We start from the raw sequence: 18,311 nt of genomic DNA on the forward strand, positions 1-18,311 counted from the left end.
ACACAGATAAATACCTAATTCAAAACTACTAAGATGAAATGAATCAAAGAGGGAGAAAAAAAGTGTGTGAGAGACAATGAAATGAGCTGAAATGAAGATGTTATTGTAATTGATCTCTAATGGTATTGGTTTCAGAGGGAAATCTGTAGCCACACCAATATTTTGCATGAGGTAGTATTCAGCACTGAATAAGAAATAAGGATGAATTTATAGCTTCATTATAGGTTTTTTTCAGAAATATTCTCTCCTACCTAACCCCATCCCTACTGCCTTACCCTCCCTCAAAACCCTCCCTCCCATAAAAGAAAATATTCCTATAATGTATAAAGCCAGGAAGTCAGACAAAAATAATTAAAACATTTAAAAGAGCTCACTTATCCAACTAAACTTAAGAAAATAAATCCTTGTTTGCATTTTAGTGCTCTAACCTCTAAGCGTTTTTCCTGGGTACTCTTGAATTCCAAAAAAATAAAACAAATGAGAACAGAACTACAAAACTTGTTTCTCTAGAAACAACTTTCTAAAGACCAAGGCAGAGCCAAGGTGACCTATTTTGTTTAATTTTAAATAATGAACTCTTAGGCTGCAAGAAGACTATGTTGACTACTAAATATTAATAGACAATAAATGGGGGACTTGGAGAAATGTTAAAAAAAAAAAAAAGAATGTGCATAACAAACTTGTTACTAATAAAAGGTGTATTCCTAGCCTACAGCACAGAGTTAGCTAAATCTAAAGGATTTTCATGTTAATAGTTTCCTGTTCACATTCTTAATTTTAAAAAAGTATTAGTCATAAAAAGACGAGTTCAAGTGTCCAAGTGTCTCCATTTAGAAGGCACAGTAATTGGATTAGTGATGCTGTTACTGGTTACCTGTCTTTTCCTAAATGTACACTTTGTACTGCTTACTTTATTCCTATTTATAATCCTACAATATAGAACAACATGGAGTTCTCAATTCCAGCCCCTGATATGCTTTGCAGTCTAATTCTAATTGTGATTGGGAAACACTGAATCAGGAAGAGTGTGTCTGAAAAGATGCTAATTTAGATCTCAAGATAGATTCAGTCTTTTTGAGTTTTAGACAATTGGATACAGGGAATTTCTAAGCCTGGAAATGGATAACTTTCCATTTAGGGCCTGAAAATTTTAAAAACTGATGTCATAAAACATTCAGCATAGTAGTTCTGACAACTGCAAAGTAGATAGCAGTATATCCAAAATCACTTTTTGTGATGATCTATCACTGATCTGGGCAGAAGACTGAAAGGCAGGAGAAATACTCTGCAAGGTGGCAAGTAACCACTATGTGGGTAGCCTCCATGAGTGAGTGTCCTCCAAGTGTTCAATCTATATGTGTGGTGTTGCTCATTCACTTGCCATCTCAGTTTGTTGCACTTTGTTTTTGTCTGTAGTTTTAATTTTTTCTAAGAAAAAAAAACACCAACTTCTAAAAGCCTTTTGCCATCACCACATACATAGCAATTTGCAATATCAAATACAACAATAGCACAGCTAGCAAAAGGGTTCTTAAAGCAGGGGTGTCCACAGCAAAGTAGTGGCATTGGAAAGTACTCAAGGTTCAGAAACAACCTTTTGGGGGCTCAATTTCACATCACTGAATCAATGAATAGTACACTATAAATGACCATTAACTTGTCTACACTACAAAACAGTGGCAAGCTTATTAAAGGTGTCCAGAGCTTTCTTTTTGTTATTGTTGTTTTTTTTAATGTAATCCTCCACAATGGTAATTTATAATAATCTGACAGAAAAATATATAAATTCAAACACTTAATACATAATACTTTTCCCAACTGAATTTGTCTCTGTTTCCCCAACATCAAGGCCCCGTGAACAACTCAAGCCAAAGCTAATTTGCTCCAACTGAACACCCCTGCTGCCCGTTGAAATGAGAGGGATTGTCACAGAATGATAGTCACTTATAAACAATACATTTAGGGAAAGCTCTGAAATAGCCACTCAAGAACCAACCATTGGTGAGCAATTAAAACAACCAGCCACTGCTTCTTTGATAACCAGCATGGTTTCTCTCTGTTCTTCTCCGAGACTGCTTTAGAGAATGATATCCTTCAGACGCTTCACACCAGGAGACTCTTTGTCACGACCCTCCTTCAGAGTGGGGTTGACCTCATGCATGACTTTCTCACTGTCAGCTCCATGAGGCTCAGCTTCAGAGGGACGAGATGGGCCATTGTTGATATATTGCTCCAGATCATGGGCCGGGGGCGCCAGAGCAATGGTGTAAGACACGGAGGGTTTGGTGGGCAGAGGGCTCTTGAGGTGCAGGGGGGAGGTGACAGGGCTAATAGCCTCACAGCCATTGCCAGCCTCTCGGATAGCGCCATTGACCTTGGGGCTGCAGATGGTCACATCGACAGTTCTCCTGCCTTTCAAGGTGGGCCTCTCCTCAGCCAGGTGTTCACTGACATCTTTTCCAAAGGTTGCAAAAGTCCGCTTGGTGGGGCCGCAGTCGTCATAAGCCTCAACATCAGCAGCAGTAGCTTCAATGGACAGCGCGATGACATTCCTCACATGCTCAGGGGACTTGGAGCGGGTGGGCATGGGGTTCCGGGGCATCCAGCACCTGTCAGAGTGGCCAAGAATCCGACATTCTTCCCGGCAATGAAAGCCTTCATTCTGATCTGTTTGGAGAAAATAAAATGTCAATTACATCAGCTTTTCCCAGGAATCTTTGTTACTCCCCAGTGTTCTGGTTTCTTAGGTACCCACAGGCCCTTTTGGGAAATGACACTTTTAGATAGTCCTTTATTGCCTTTTGGGACAAGTGTGAAGAATTGGATTTTTTAAAGGCTGTAGATCTCCCCCTGTATACTCTTCTCTTTTATTATTATTTTTGTTGTTGTTCCTACTGCTGACAAAACTAACCTAAAAGGAAACCTAAAGGGAAACACGTTATGATGAAAAAAAAATGTATATTAAAGAAAGGTTATCCTGAAGTATCAAGATGCTGAGAGTCAGCATTTTTATCAACAACTCCTGCTAAAACTCAACTGCATTTGAAATTGGTTCCAACAGAATAGGGGATGGGAGCAGAGCAGAGAATCCAACAGTCAGTATATCTGAGAAGCCCTGGCCATATTTTTTAGCAACAGCACTGAAAACTATGCTTCCACCTACTTAATTTTAGATTGGTATCATACAGGATGCCTGAGTGGCTCAGTGGTTGAGCATCTGCCTTTGGCTCAGGGCGTGATCCCAGGGTCCTGGGATTGAGTCCCTCATCGAGTCCCAAATCAGGCTCCCAAGAGGGAGCCTTCTTCTCCCTCTGCCTATGTCTCTGCCTCTCTCTCTCTCTCTCTCTCTGTGTGTGTGTGTGTGTGTGTGTGTGTGTGTCTCATGAATAAATAAATAAAATCTTAAAAAAAAAGATTGGTATGTTCTTCAAAAACCCAATCACTATACTTTTTTCGACCATCAGTTCTACCAGCCAATATCTTCACGAAGTTATTTACATGACTTGATTTCCCATTAGAAGGAATATACTGAGATCTTTTCCTTTCAATTGACCCATAAGTTTCAAATGACCCTATGCACATATCACTCACAGGCTGAGCATCATTTAATTATACTCAACTAGTCATCCCTCCTTATTCTCATCTGCAGTTTTATTACGGTCATATTTCTTAAAGATAGCTTTCCTGGATTACTTTAACCTTAACACATAAGAACTCAGCAGTTAAAATTCATAATTATTGGTGAGACATTTTTTTCTCTTCTCAAATCAGGTTCATTTAATGATAAGGCTTTAATTTGACTCTCGGAGAGGCTTTCTACATGGGTTTCATCAAAGCATGGACCCAGGGTTAATTTCTGCTTATCCATTGGAAAATTGTTCATCTCAATGTCTGGTTTATAGCCCTAGTTTTCCACATCTATTTTTATGTATATTACACAGAGGAAGAGAGTTAATTGAGATTCCAGCAGAACTCAAGGAAATCGAGACCAGAAGAACTGTGGAGCAGATCAACAAAACCAGGAGTTGGTTCTTTGAAAGAATTAATAAGATACATAAACCATTAGCCAGCCTTATTAAAAAGAAGAGAGAGAAGACTCAAATTAATAAAATCATGAGTGAGAAAGGAGAGATCACTACCAACACCAAGGAAATACAAATGATTTTAAAAACATTATGAACAGCTATACGCCAATAAATTAGGCAATCTAGAAGAAATGGATGCATTCCTGGAAAGCCACAAACTACCAAAACTGGAACAGGAAGAAATAGAAAACCTGAACAGGCCAATAACCAGGGAGGAAATTGAAGCAGTCATCAAAAACCTCCCAAGACACAAGAGTCCAGCGCCAGATGGCTTCCCAGCAGAATTCTATCAAATGTTTAAAGAAGAAACCATACCTATTCTACTAAAGCTGTTTGGAAAGATAGAAAGAGATGGAGTACTTCCAAATTCATTCTATGAGGCCAGCATCACCTTAATTCCAAAACCAGACAAAGACCCCACCAAAAAGGAGAATTACAGACCAATATCCCTGATGAACATGGATGCAAAAATTCTCAACAAGATACTAGCCAATAGGATCCAACAGTACATTAAGAAAATGTATATTACATTCTTGTATGGGGATTACCTAATCAAAATTGTTATCACATTGTATAGTGCATCAAGATACGAGCAGTTTAACATTTACAGAAAACCTTGGGGCAGAATTGGAGGAGGTAGGGAGATAAGGAGAGACTGTAAAGATGAAAACAAAAAAGCATGACAAAATAAAGTTGATATTGCTGTGATTGCTTTTTTGCTGGGGGAAGAAGTCTGAAATTCAGGGTCTTGCCTGATACAGTCTATATATAACACACCTTTCTTTATACACTTGTATTTCTTTGTTTGTTTCTTATTTTTAAATAGTAAATGGGATAGTAAAGAGGCAATGTTCTGTTTCATCTACCAAAGGTTATTTTGATAAATGGGCACATACAATGGGAGGCTCAAGAAATAATGGTTGAATTGGATGTATACCTTATCATTTGGAAAAAAGGCATTGGAAGCAGATAAATATCATGGCCTACTCCAGGCTGAGTCCAGATTTCAACACAACACAAAATGGCCTTTGACCTAGTTTAAACTACTGAAAAGCCAATCAAAGTTCAGACCCTTTCAGTGTACTGGGACACAATTTGCCAATTTATCTTTAAGATGGCCATTTTATGCTCCTTTTCAGTGGTGGAGAATAAAACACTCAGAATTTTGCAAATATGAAGCCAAATAACAAATGAGCATTATCACCAATAAGATAAGTGCCTTCCACCATAGGTAGGGCAATGCTTCTGCAAACTCCAGCATAGTTCGACATGTGGGTTGCATGACCACCTCTACAAAATAAAGAGTTTTCAAAGCCTTTTCTCTGCCTCTTCCCTGCAAATTCTCAGTGTTGTCATCTGATAGCCTATCATCATTCAAAATGCGTATGTTTCTACTAGACAGAAAGTACAAAAGTAAGGAAAACATGTTGGAACGTACTTAAGAAATGTTTACTTTGTATAGACTCAAACATTTGTGGAAGAGTGTACAGATGATCCACCCATAATCGGTTTCATCTAAATGCAGTGTTTTCCTAGGAAGCCCCAAGATCCCTCCAGTAGGACAGAATTACCATGTTCAGAGTCTCCCAAAAAGATGTTTTATTCCTCCCCATCTCCTCTGAAACCCATATAACTTCCAAGGTAAAAACTCTAAAGAATTAGTGTATTTGTTTTGAGGTGAAGATTAAGGGGGTGCAAGCGGGGGAACATTTTAATAATTAACTTTTATTTCTATAAATCTGAGTAAGAGTTTCCTGGAAGTCAGCAAAAAGGAAAAAAAAAATGTCCAGAAGGCTATGAGATCCCTGTTCTTTTTTCCCCTAATTTACAGCACAAAAGCATGAATAACTTGGTCTTTGAACCCTAGAACCATGGACATATGACAAGCCATTAAGAGAAAAATCTCAGGTGACCTTCAGGTTGATATTACAGGCCACTTTCACACACCTCAAGTAGAACAGTGGTGAATTATAATCTAGCAAGATCATCTCAATGAACTGAACATACAGCTCTCATTTCTTTTTAAGTTTTTAGTATCAAGTAGTTGCCTTCCAATTTGGAGATGCAGTTTTTTTCAACACCATTAAGTAGGAGAACGCCATCCATGTGTTACACTGAAGGCAAGCACAGTGCTCGTCCCCATATTAGACTGCTTCAAATAAATAGCATGGGAAGACCTGGATCCCCACCACACACAAAAGAAGAGCAGAGCTCCCAGAAACAGACATCTGTAAGATCTTATGAATTTAGGAAGACCAGAGCAGGGAACTCAGTCTTAGAAGCTTCTCTGCAAAGATAGTACTTGATTTCAACTTACCCACTGCCTACATGGATAAATAACCCTCCGGGAAGAGGAAAAGGTAAACTCCGCTCCTCCGGGAATGTGATAATAAGCCTACCCACCAATCTCACTAAGCCTATGTCAGCCCTATATGAGGTTTAAAAAATAGGATTTTTTTTTGGATTAATTATGTGAACTTATATGTTCATTGCTCTTACCTCAATGTGAGCAAAGACTTGAATCTTAGGGACTCATTTACTCACAATGTTTCACCCCTGGCTTAGATTTGATATCTTTATTTCCTTAAATTCTTACTAAGGGCAGTGACTTGCTGCCTCTCATTTTTAGTATTGAACAACACTTGATGACATTTGTGTCAATTCAATTAAAACAAAATCTAACCTTAGTGTTTATAGCCATATAAAATAGGAAAGAAAACATGCTTAATATAGACAGACAGGAAGAATGTGTTCCCAGCCAAAGGTAACCTACATTCATAAATGTATTGCAGATAAATTACTTTTTCAAAAGCCAGAACTTCAGTTTAGTAAGGAAACTGCATATTAAAGGTGAGAAAGTCACAATACAAAGCCCCTTAAGAATAGCAATGAAGACAGACCAGATGTAAAAATGTGAAGAAACTACTTCTGGAATTGCACAGAACCAGTAGAGGTTATTTGCCTGCCATCATGTAGTATTGTGGCTAGGGATGGAGGCATGAGAGTAGAGAGGAACCATTTTGTATCATAAAAATTAGCTGTCAAAAAAAATTGTCAAGATCCTGGCTCCAGCTGAAACAGAGGTCAGCTAACAATTCACTAGTTCCCTGCTAAGATTCCTCTTATATGCTTACTTATGACTCTATACCTTGTTACATCTTGACCTGAGCCTACACAAGGCAAAATGTAAACCTCTAAAATCCACACATAGTTGTGGAAATTCAAAGACATTACCAGGTACAGATAAATGGCGGCAGGTGTCTATAATTTAAATGTACATATAATTAGGGGTCAGTGAGGAATTTGCAAATTGGTCTTCTCTAATTCTGAACTTGTCCCTGAGATTTGCAAAAATAGATGAATGAACGAACGAACGAATGAATGAATGAATAAAATGTATACGTTTGGAAGTGGGACACACATCTCAAAGCCAGTCCTTAAATCAAATTTAGACAAAAAGTTGAAAATACAGAGAGAATAAAGAAGATGTGGTTTATGTATACAATGGAATATTACTCAGCCATTAGAAACAACAAATACTCACCATTTGCTTCGACGTGGATGGAACTGGAGGGTATTATGCTGAATGAAATAAGTCAATCGGAGAAGGACAAACATTATATTGTCTCATTCATTTGGGGTATATAAAAAATAGTGAAAGGGAATAAAGGGGAAAGTAGAAAAAATGAGTGGGAAATATAAGAAAGGGAGACAGAACATGAGAGACTCCTAACTCTGGGAAACGAACTAGGGATGGTGGAAGGGGAGGTGGGTAGGGGGTGGGGGTGACTGGGTGATGGGCGCTGAGGGGGGCACTTGTTGGGGTTAGCACTGGGAGTTATTTTATATGTTGTCAAGTTGAACACCAATAAAAAATAAATTCATAAAAAAAAGAAAATACAGAGAGAAAATAAAGCTTCCTCAATGTAGGTGGTCATATGTATTTGTCATCTGTCATTAGGGACCTTGGTGAGAGTAACCTTAAACATCTGGCAAAAAAAAAAATTACATCTTAAATAAAAGGCATAAGAGCAATGATTAAGATATGATGGATAAGGAAGTAGTTCAAATAGCAAAAGAAGATATATGTTATTTTGTGCAAATATTAGGAAAACTTTTGGGGGCAATTGTTACCCTCCTCATAAAACCACTGTCTCTTCAGATGGAGGCAAACAATGTGCTTCCTCACTAGAAAAAGCCTACACATGGCCCCAAAGTAAAAAAAGAAAATGATGAAAACATCATCTCAGAATCTGCTAAAACTTTCAAAGACCTGATGGAATAGAAGAGCTGAGAGGCTCTGTTGGGTTTGTATAGATGTCCAGACACAATGGATGTGTTCAATAATGCTGCAGCTCTTTCTTGTGATTCAGAGTTTGGATGTATTTAACTCAAAGATCCCAATGATCAGAGACAAAACTCTAACACTAAAATAGTTCAAGGTATCAGTTACAAGAGCAATGTGTCACCTCCTCAGACGTGATCTGCAGTCAATGAGGCAGAAAAGGAAAGTAAAAGTGAGTTCCAGTTCCTAAGAGCCAAGTAGTTAGTTCCTTCTAAGTAGCAGCGGTAACATAACCTACAAGCCAAGTGATGTGTAAATCACAAAAGCTTCCTAGATTGTACTCATATGTATCCACTTAGCTCAATCTGCATCATTCTCTGAACAAAATAATCTACAACAAAAGCAGGGCCAAGTTTTGGAAGATATAGTTGAAGGAATGGGAGCGCCAATTATGATCAGGTTAAGTGTTGTCAAAATTTGTCACGTATGCCTATAATCAAGAAAACATAACTGCTAGGAAATATCTCCTCTTGACCTACCTAACTCTTACTCATCTGAAGCACACATAATGAACTGCCCACCAAATATCCATACCTCCATTTAATATCTAGGAATAGAACCACTCTTTTCTTAGGATTGGCAATATGCCAGCTAAAAAACTGGATTTCCTGGCCTCCCTTATAGATAGGTGTGGCCATGTGATTGATGTTATGAAGGCAGGATGTAAAAAAAAAAAACTCCTTAAAAGGAGGAGGGGGTGATGTAGCTGGGGGACCCTTTTGTCCTTATTCCATCCTGCTTTGTCCTGTCTGGAATGGAGACACAATGGCTAGATCTACAGTATCCATCTTACTACTGGGAACACTGAGGATTGAAGCTATGGAAAGCAGAACAGAAAGACAGAAGAGGTCTGAGATATCAAAGATATTGTAGACTCACCTCACTAGACCTGAAGTTCTTTCATATAAGCAGAAAAATAAGCCTCCCTCTTAGGCCATTGATTCATTTTCTTTCGTGGGAGAGGAGGATCTTTATTACCAGCAGTTGAACACTATTTATAATTGATATATTATCGCTGAAACCTCAAATTAAATTTAACTTTCTCAGGGAATCCTTCCCTGATCTCTTAGACTAGGGTATGTTGTATACCACCTCTTTTTATAGCACTCCTTATGGTTGTCTAGTATCTATATCCAGTGCTAGCATATAAATTCAAAACGAGCAAAGATTATATCTATTTTGATCCCTCCCATACCCACAGAAGCTGGCAAAGTGTCCAGCATAGAGCAGGTACTCTGTAACAGTTTAATTTAATTGGATAAAAAAAAGGTATATGAGGGGATCCCTGGGTAGCTCCGTGGTTTGGCGCCTGCCTTCCGCCCGGGGCGTGATCCTGGAGTCCCGGGATCGGGTCCCACATCGGGCTCCCTGCATGGAGCCTGCTTCTCCCTCTGCCTGTGTCTCTGCCTCTCTCTCTCTCTCTCTCTTTCTCTCTCTCTCATTCTCTCTGTCTTTCATGAATAAATAAATTTTTTTACAAAAGATATATGAGTGATAGCAATAAAACAAAGAACCTTGGTCAACACACCAGATACTGTGCTACTGATACAACTCCTGAAAGTGGAAATTACTATTCTATTTGGTAGAAGCACCACAAAAATTTAACAGAGAACACTAGGTAGCTGTGTCAGAAACAATAAAATAAATATAGCACTTGAGAAACGTTAAAGTCAGGTGTCATCTTAGCCTTTCAGTGGTTTCCTAAACACTATGTGCAGGTCTTAAAGAGATGTGTCATGATTTGATGTCCGGTTGAAAACACATTTGTCATATGCCTTGGAGTTTTCAATTCTAACAATAGTTAATAGGACCTGTACTCTGATAAGGTAACAATAAATAAGCAGAAACATCTATTGAGGAAATGAATGTGCTGTTCAAAGATCAAGCATTATTTCTTGGCATCAAACAAAACTGTTGCTAATTCCTATAAAATATAAATCCAAACTGGGCCCTATAGTGAGCCTTTTAGTAGACCAACTGCAGATGCTGACTCTTTCTGGCAAAACTAATTAAAATATGTATGGCAAAATTAAGGGCAGGAAGGGAGAGAGGGAGGGAGGAAGGGGAGCTGGAAGCACTATCTGGGCTTTACACTCACTTTCTAACAGACCCAAAGTTTTGGCAAGAAAAGTTGGGAGTTCCATCTATAAAATATTCAAGGGCACATCAGTGAAGGCTGAGATATTCCCAGAGATTCATGAACCAATGACACCAAGCTACTCTGCAGCCACTCTAGTGTAATAAGTAAATCACAAATCATGCTACGAACAATTGCTTGTCTCTTTCTCACACCCTTCTTCCTTTTCTTTCAGAATTTTCTGCCATTTTGGTTCCTCCCTAATGCTTTCTTTTTATTGTCCTGTTCCCTAGCATTCTACTCATTGTTAGCAGCCCTTCCTACAGCACTATGGTCTGACAGGCAACAGGCAGGAGGGGTAAGACGCCAGAACTGTGATTGGTATTCAAAACACCTACATGGCATTATTTGATGGATGCCAAAGAAGAGCTATCCAAAGACCAGCCATTCTGACATAGAAAGAAATTCTCACATCTCTCATTCAGTTGGGTACAAGCATTAAGGTCCCTGTGAAAATAAAGGAATTCACTGCCGAACTGAGATCATTGGGTTTTCTTTGGTCGTCTAGCAAAATCATGGGTGAAGGGAACCCAGGATAGGAGAGATTTTGTGGGGTTAAAAAAAAAAGGCTGCAAATGTCTAGAGGGAGAGATACCTAGGAAAGGCATGGTGGGGATAGGGTATAGGAACAAAGTTCCTGAGCCCGCCAAAAGTATGTTGCCAAAAGACAGCAGATAGGCAAAGAAAAAAAGGCAGCCCTGATTAGCAGAGCTTGGATTTTCAGGAGGGCTAACTAGTCATATAGCAGGAATCTGTAAAGTAACGTTTTAGCTTTGGATGGAGTGGATGGCTGCAAAAAAAAAAAAAAAACAGCAAACCCAAAAACTGATGGACCCCAATCTTATCCAACACCATTTAACAGATCAGCATCAATCAGCAAGTGCCACCCATCACTTGGCCTCTGTGATGCCAAATGGCATATAAGCCTCTCTTCTCATTCACCATCTATGCATCTGAAATCACTTACTCCCAGTGCAACTGGAAAATACATTAAAAGATGCCCCTTCCAGAATTCAAAACAATTGAATCATCTTCAATGTTAAGCTGGTCAAAGAGAGAAAGTTAAAGCATAATGAAGTAGAAGTGCTTGAGAATTGAATATTAATGGCAGATGAGAGTGTAGCATGTACAGTCATACAATTCTAAGTTGCAATTGGTACAATCACAATAGTTTGTAGAGTTTTCATTTTTCTACTAGGACTCAATTCCATTCAACCCACAAAAAAGAGATTTCAAGATGCATGTAAGTATACATCATTTGTGCTGATGCATGGGGAACAAGGAAATGAAGCAGAAGGCTGCCTGGAAAATTGAGACTAAGAAATAAGAGGTATTCATGGTGACCAAGATAAGCAGAAATTGACTAAACTGGAATCTTTGTATTTTGGCTTCTGTGGTAAAGAAAATCATGTGACAAAGTGCTGGCCTTCACCTGGGCGCTTAGAAACTATTTGAAAATGTATCTTTAAAAAAAAACATTTTATTTATTTATTCATGGGAGAAACAGAAAGAAAGACAGAGACCTAGGCAGAGGGAGAAGCAGGCTCCCTGAGGGAGCCCAATGCAGGACTTTATTCCAGGATCTGGGGATCATGACCTGAGCCGAAGGCAGATGCTCAACCACTCAGCCACCCTGGTGCCTTGAAAAAGTATTTTTACAAGTCAAATATGAGGTGTCAAAGAAGGCCATTGAACGATTCCCCCAAAAGGAGGAACACTGAAATACTGAAACTCTGAGCAAAGTGGAACCTTTTTTTAATGTTTCATTCTAAAACATCCACAGAATTAAGCCTCTTAGCCTATATCCGTTGGACACCTACAACACCTAGTCACTTCTGTGAAGAATTCAAACCAGTTATTTGATTTTGTGTAGATTAAAAACAGGCAGACTGTTTCACACATCCTACAGGTAGTTCTGCTGCTGCTGGCAAGACAGAGCCTTCATATGATGTGTACAAGTAGCCCTGAACTAAAGTCGCTGCCAACTTGGTTTTACTCTTTCCTGGAAAATAAGGAAATTGCTAACAGATCATTAGCTTGAGAAAAAAAGCCACTCTTATGTTGGTCATGAGCTTCAGGGGATTAGACATAACACACAGTGAGGATGGCACGAATAAAACTGGTAAAAAAGCAGGAGGGAGGGCAGCCCGGGTGGCTCAGCCATTTAGCGCTGCCTGCAGCCGGGGATGTGATCCTGGAGACCCTGGATCAAGTCCCACGTCGGGCTCCCTGCATGGAGCCTGCTTATCCCTCTGCCTGTGTCTCTGCCTCTCTCTCTCTCTCTCTCTCTCTCTCTGTCTGTCTGTCTGTCTCTCTCTCTCTCTCTCATGGATAAATAAATAAAATCTTAAAAAAAAAAAAGGAGGGACAGGGTAGGTTAGCCAGGAGGAAAAAGACTTCCCTTTTTTAATGAAAATTTAATGTTGAAAAAAATAAATTAAAATAAATTTTTTAAAAAAAGAAAATTTAATTTTGGAGGGAGAAAAAGTCTGGTGTTCTTCACAGAAACTGACACTTCCTTCAGTCAAGTCCCAGGACATTCAGGCAATACTATATACATGAGTCAAAAATGGTGCAACCGTGATTTCTAAATTCTTTGAAGATTCCTGACTGCCAAAATGTTCCTGTTACTGAGTGACGAAACTAAGAAACAACATTTGCAATTCTCCAATCACATCTTTCACATTTGGAAAATAAAGTGTTCAGTAAACCAATAACTGTCCCTTGCAATGATTCAAAAAGATAGTGTATGTCATGACATCAGCTAGGTAGGAGTCACTAGAAACAGACTCTGGAGGCACACGGGAATGTCAGAAAGACTAATATCTATTAACTATCTAGGTTGATTATTCATTACCAACAAAAAAGCCTCAGCGAAAAGTCTGGCATTATCTTCATGTTGCAGTGTAACTTTAGCAACCATCTGGAATACTGTAATTGCTATGACGCCGCTTCTGGGTACAGCAAACAGCACAATCATTAAAAAAATTCATTTCAAATATCTTCCTGGAAGCTAATAAATTTTACAGCAGTTTCAATCCTTCCTCATTGCAACAAAGAAAAGCTTAGTTCCAGACAAATTAAAAGTAAATTGATTGCCTTAGGGGAATCTATTCAAATATCACTTTTACGTGTTGGAAATCATTTCTCCTAGAACATTAGGGGGAGGGAGGGAAGGAGGATGGGGGGTGTGGGGAATGAATGAATCTAGGATAAGGGAATGAGACAGATGATGGAGATAAAGAGTGTGAAAGGGATAGAAGTCAGTCGATGAAAAAGATGAGCTACAGCTACAGCAGGAGAGGGAGAGAGATAGGCAAAACCATTAAATCCTTGTTTGCAAAACCAGGTAGAAATCAACTTAAAATAAAATGCAAATGTGTCACTGGGGTGCAGGCTAACATTTGTGCTGGGATTTCTGAATAATAACTATGAATAATGAATACCAAAATTGAAGGGATCAAACACCACCTTCTATGTTTACTTGTCATTCTCTTTCATGGACAATGCTCAGTTTGACTCTTTTGCTCTTTTCCTTAGAAATACTCATAATTATTCTTTTTCCAGGTGTCCACTTAATCATACTAGTAGGAGGGACACCTGGGTGGCTCAGCGGTTGGGCAACTGCCTTAGGCTCAGGGTGTGATCCTGGAGTTCCAGGATCGAGTCCCACATCGGGCTCCCTGCATGGAGCCTGCTCCTCCCTCTGCCTGTGTCTCTGCCTCTCTCCTTCTGTGTCTTTCATGAATAAATAAATAAAATCTTATAAAAAATCATACTAGTAGGAAAGAGCAAGTTCCATTTTTCAGGGTGTTGCCTCAAAAGCAATTAGGCAAATTCAGAAGTGAGACCAATTAATCTATTCTTTGGGGAAGCTTGATCATTTGAAGGCATCCTATGCTTGTCTTGCTGCTCTTATTAGGGAGAAAAAATCCTTTACACCTTTAACACATGGCAGTTCTTTTTTTTTTAAGATTTTATTTATTTATTCATGAGAGACACAGAGAGAGAGGCAGAGACACAGGCAGAGAGAGAAGCAGGCTCCACGCAGGGAGCCCGATGGTGGGACTCGATCCCAGGACTCCAAGATCATGCCCTGGGCCAAAGGCAGGCACCAAACCGCTGAGCCACCCAGGGATCCCCAACACATGGCAGTTCTTGTATGACCCCCTGGCCCATAGCTTGTCCAACTCTTCTTTGAAAGAAAGTATGGCTGCTCCGGCTGAAGCATCAAAGAAGTTTTGGAATGTCTTTGGGCCACAGCTGTGAGGGCTTTTTCTGAGTTGGCTCAAACTCTGAATATAAGAGTAGCAAAAGGCTTTTTGGTGGAGATGACCTGAGTTAAGACACTCTGACACAATTCTAGTAGAATCCATGTAAGTATTGATGCATAGTAAGCCTAGATCGTAGCCACAGAAATATATCGCAGACATACACACACACGTGCACACACCACCTCATCATTCTGAATACTCATTTCCATTCATAAGTTAAAACAAGGGAGCATTATATGTCTACTATATCTCAATAAAGCTGCAAAATATATCAATGGAACAAATAAAAAGGTTATTAAAACGAGTTTGGTGAAATTTAAATGCACTGTCCATTTAGTACAGATCATGTATCTTTACACCCTTGGAATAATATTCTGTTTTTCCAAAACATTACATCTCCTGAACTCCATTTTATTGTGTTTTGCCCCTTGTCGGTTAAAATGCCAATCTCTCATGACTAGGTCTGCAAAACATGTACCTAATGAAGAAACACCATGCTGTGTCTAGAGAAGCCCTGAGGAGTCTAGTTCTATGTTCAGAAAACAAGACAGCACCGAGAGTAGAGAATTTGAAGCTTCATTCAAGCCTGCATGATTTCTATTCTGAGATTCCAATCTGGCAGTTACAGAGAGGGAGGGTGCAGACTTGTTTAATATAAATGTTGGATTCTAGCATAGAAATATTCTAAGAGTAAACTGAAATTATTAATTAAAGAAAAAGCCTTCTTTGGCCCTAGAGCTTTCTTATCTTGATTCTACTTTGCAATATTTTTTTTATTTGCTTCTATCAGTTAGTGAACAGAAAATAATCTGGCTTCTTATTAAAACTGCAGATAAAATAATCAGCTTTGGCAAAATGCAAACAGCGCCTAGCTGAAGAGCTAAGGATCATCATCTGCTCATATATTAAGACATGGCCCAACTCCTTTATCAATATCCTAATGGTCTTGGATTGGAGGCAGGGGGTAGAAAAAGACTGGAAAGGAGAGGAGTGGGGCAGATGCAGAATTATATTTCTAAACCTCCTACTGGCATTCAAAGAGCTCTTTCCTGTTATTAATCACACACACACACACACACACACACACACACACACACACCACAACACAACACAGAATTGCAATGCTGACATAGATTCCTGGATAAGATGCTTATATAGGACAGTAACAAACAAGGACATTAACAAATGGTTTTATTCTCCTGGGGAATCTTTGTTTCCCCCACCTTTTCCAGAGTTCATGCAAATTGAAAGGTTTATACGTTTAACACCCTGTTATCCATTCCAATATGGGAGGTCAGCGGTATTTCAACAAAGAAACCACTCATGAGTAATGATTTTACAGAGACAAGAGTGGGAAAATGAACTGTTTGAAATTAGTCTAATTTCTTGTGTGATGACTAATAAAAAGAAACATCTGAACAAAGTGCTTGAGAAGCATTTTTGTATTGTTCAACAGACTGAAAATAATAGCCTTTTTTTCTGGTCTGCATTACCATTAATAACAGCCTTTGCTTTTGGTCATCTGTGTTTACAGAGGGAATAAAGATTGATACAAGAGTTCGCCTTCCTTGTGCACCACCCAAATAGGCACAGATTGTCCAGATGATTCTTTTTTTAGCACACACAAACCAACTTTCTTTTATTTTTAAAAGCAAAACTAATCAGAGTACCTAAAATGTTTCAGAAATTACTGAGGAACTGGGAAGAAGCCAGACAATTTCAAAGGTAGTTCTCAGAAAGGTTGCTGGAGGTGTAAAAGGGGAGGCTCACATCTTGCCTTTGTTTAAGGAAGTTCTTAAACTCTGAGAGGACATCTTCCATCTGTTCTATTTCCTTTCACCTGACCACACCCTGCAGATTTTCCAGGGCATGGGAATAGTACATTGATTATGCACTAGATAGTGTAATCCACGAACTGCAGCTTATCAGCTCCCCCAGTGCATTTAAGATGGAATTGCCTTTACAGAACTTCAACATAGTCACAGGCATTGCATAAAGGAAAGTTCCCCCGGAGTTCAATGGACCTTTTATTCCCACCTAGAAATAAGTGCTCTCATGAATTAATTCTCTTCCCTCTTTTTTCATCTCATCTCCCTTTTCTCCATTTCATAGTATTTAACTTGTTTCTGACATGCCCAAAATAGCCTTTTGTTTCACCATTCTGTTCAGACTTTTCTGTCAGCTTTGTAGCCCTTTCCTCATCACATCAAATCTTTCTGCCTAGAAACTCACACCTCCAGGGAAGCTACAGGGAGGCAATCAGAAGCAATAGCAATGGTCAAGTCTGACAGAAAATCCACCAGTATGGAAAAAAAAATGTTCTCTGGGACATTTCCTCCTTCCCACCAAGGAACCTTGACAATAAGCCTAATGCCTCTGTGGGGGCCCCACCAAATATTAGAAACAGCTGTGTCTGGAATGTCCTTATCAAGCTATGTTCCCAGCACCCCTTACAAGAAAAACTTGGAGATGAATATTAACTGCACAACTACAAACATACTCTGCACACCCTGTAAGAAAAGAGACCACATTTCCCTATTAGGAGAGTAAATGGTTAACATTTATAATAACATAAAAATGTAAAACTTACAGTTCCTTTGAATTCTAAAAAAGCTTCCATGAATTTATGTCCGCACCCAAAATCAACAGGGTATTCAGTAAACTACTCAACTATTTGCTCATTGGAAATTCATAGTCTAATGTGACACTGGTCCTCTCCTGTTCTTCATGTTAATATCATTGGGCCATCAGCCAAAGTCTAGAGAAATAAGCTTCATCTTGGTGAGCTGGAATCTCTAGTGTCAGATACAGTCATCCTGACTAATGGGAACTACAGCTTGCCAAAATCTATAGCCTCCCTGTCTGTTCCATCCATCAAATATGCTTAGAAGTCCCGTGGCACAAGCCCAGCAGTCTACAGATCACAATCAAGTATCAATAGCTTAAGTGTAAGTGATTGTAGCTGAAGTACAAGCCAAATGTGTTTCCTCTTCAGCTGCAGAATTCTAGTGCTATTATGGCACCCATAGTGCTCATACCTAATGATTCAAAAAAGCATCCAGGATCTAAGTGTTACAGGATGCTCTGCACATGCTACAATTACAGCATTCAGCATAACACTAATAGGCATCCTAGTCTTAAGTTCCAGGCATACCACATGGACGATATTGACAGGCCCCCTCTCTGGTTAGATATGACAGAAGGTGTAAGGATTCCCATATGCCCTGCTGGTAATATAGAGGCCTGTTTATGCCTCTTCAGATTCCCACAACTTGTGAACAAAAGAATGTATGTGTATACATCATAGCCTAGAACTTTCCAGGAAGTCTCTTGTTTCCCTGACATCCCAAAATTGCATTGAAAGGTAATTTATTGAATTTTCTTCCCCAACCTATTCTTGAACACTTCCCACATGATAAAAACTCAGCACTCTACCAAACTGGCTTTTCTTCTCAAACCAGAGGCTTTCC

At 39.2% G+C, this 18,311-nt stretch overlaps 1 protein-coding gene across 3 annotated transcripts in view; it reads right to left on the reverse strand.

The window, feature by feature from the left end:
- Nucleotides 1-324: 324 nt before the first annotated feature.
- The window catches only part of PCDH19 (protocadherin 19), a 148,324-nt gene continuing 130,337 nt past the window's right edge, over nucleotides 325-18,311 (reverse strand). For 2 of the 3 annotated variants that reach the window (XM_041740185.1, XM_041740184.1), the window contains exon 5: nucleotides 325-2,667. In XM_041740185.1, coding sequence (XP_041596119.1) covers nucleotides 2,078-2,667 — 590 coding nt within the window. In that variant the 3' untranslated portion in view covers nucleotides 325-2,077. The remainder of the gene's footprint in view (nucleotides 2,668-18,311) is intronic. The other variant, XM_041740186.1, reaches the window with a different exon arrangement.

This window comes from Vulpes lagopus, chromosome X (genome assembly GCF_018345385.1).
Source record: "Vulpes lagopus strain Blue_001 chromosome X, ASM1834538v1, whole genome shotgun sequence".
In the NCBI taxonomy this organism is placed as follows: Eukaryota; Metazoa; Chordata; class Mammalia; order Carnivora; family Canidae; genus Vulpes; species Vulpes lagopus.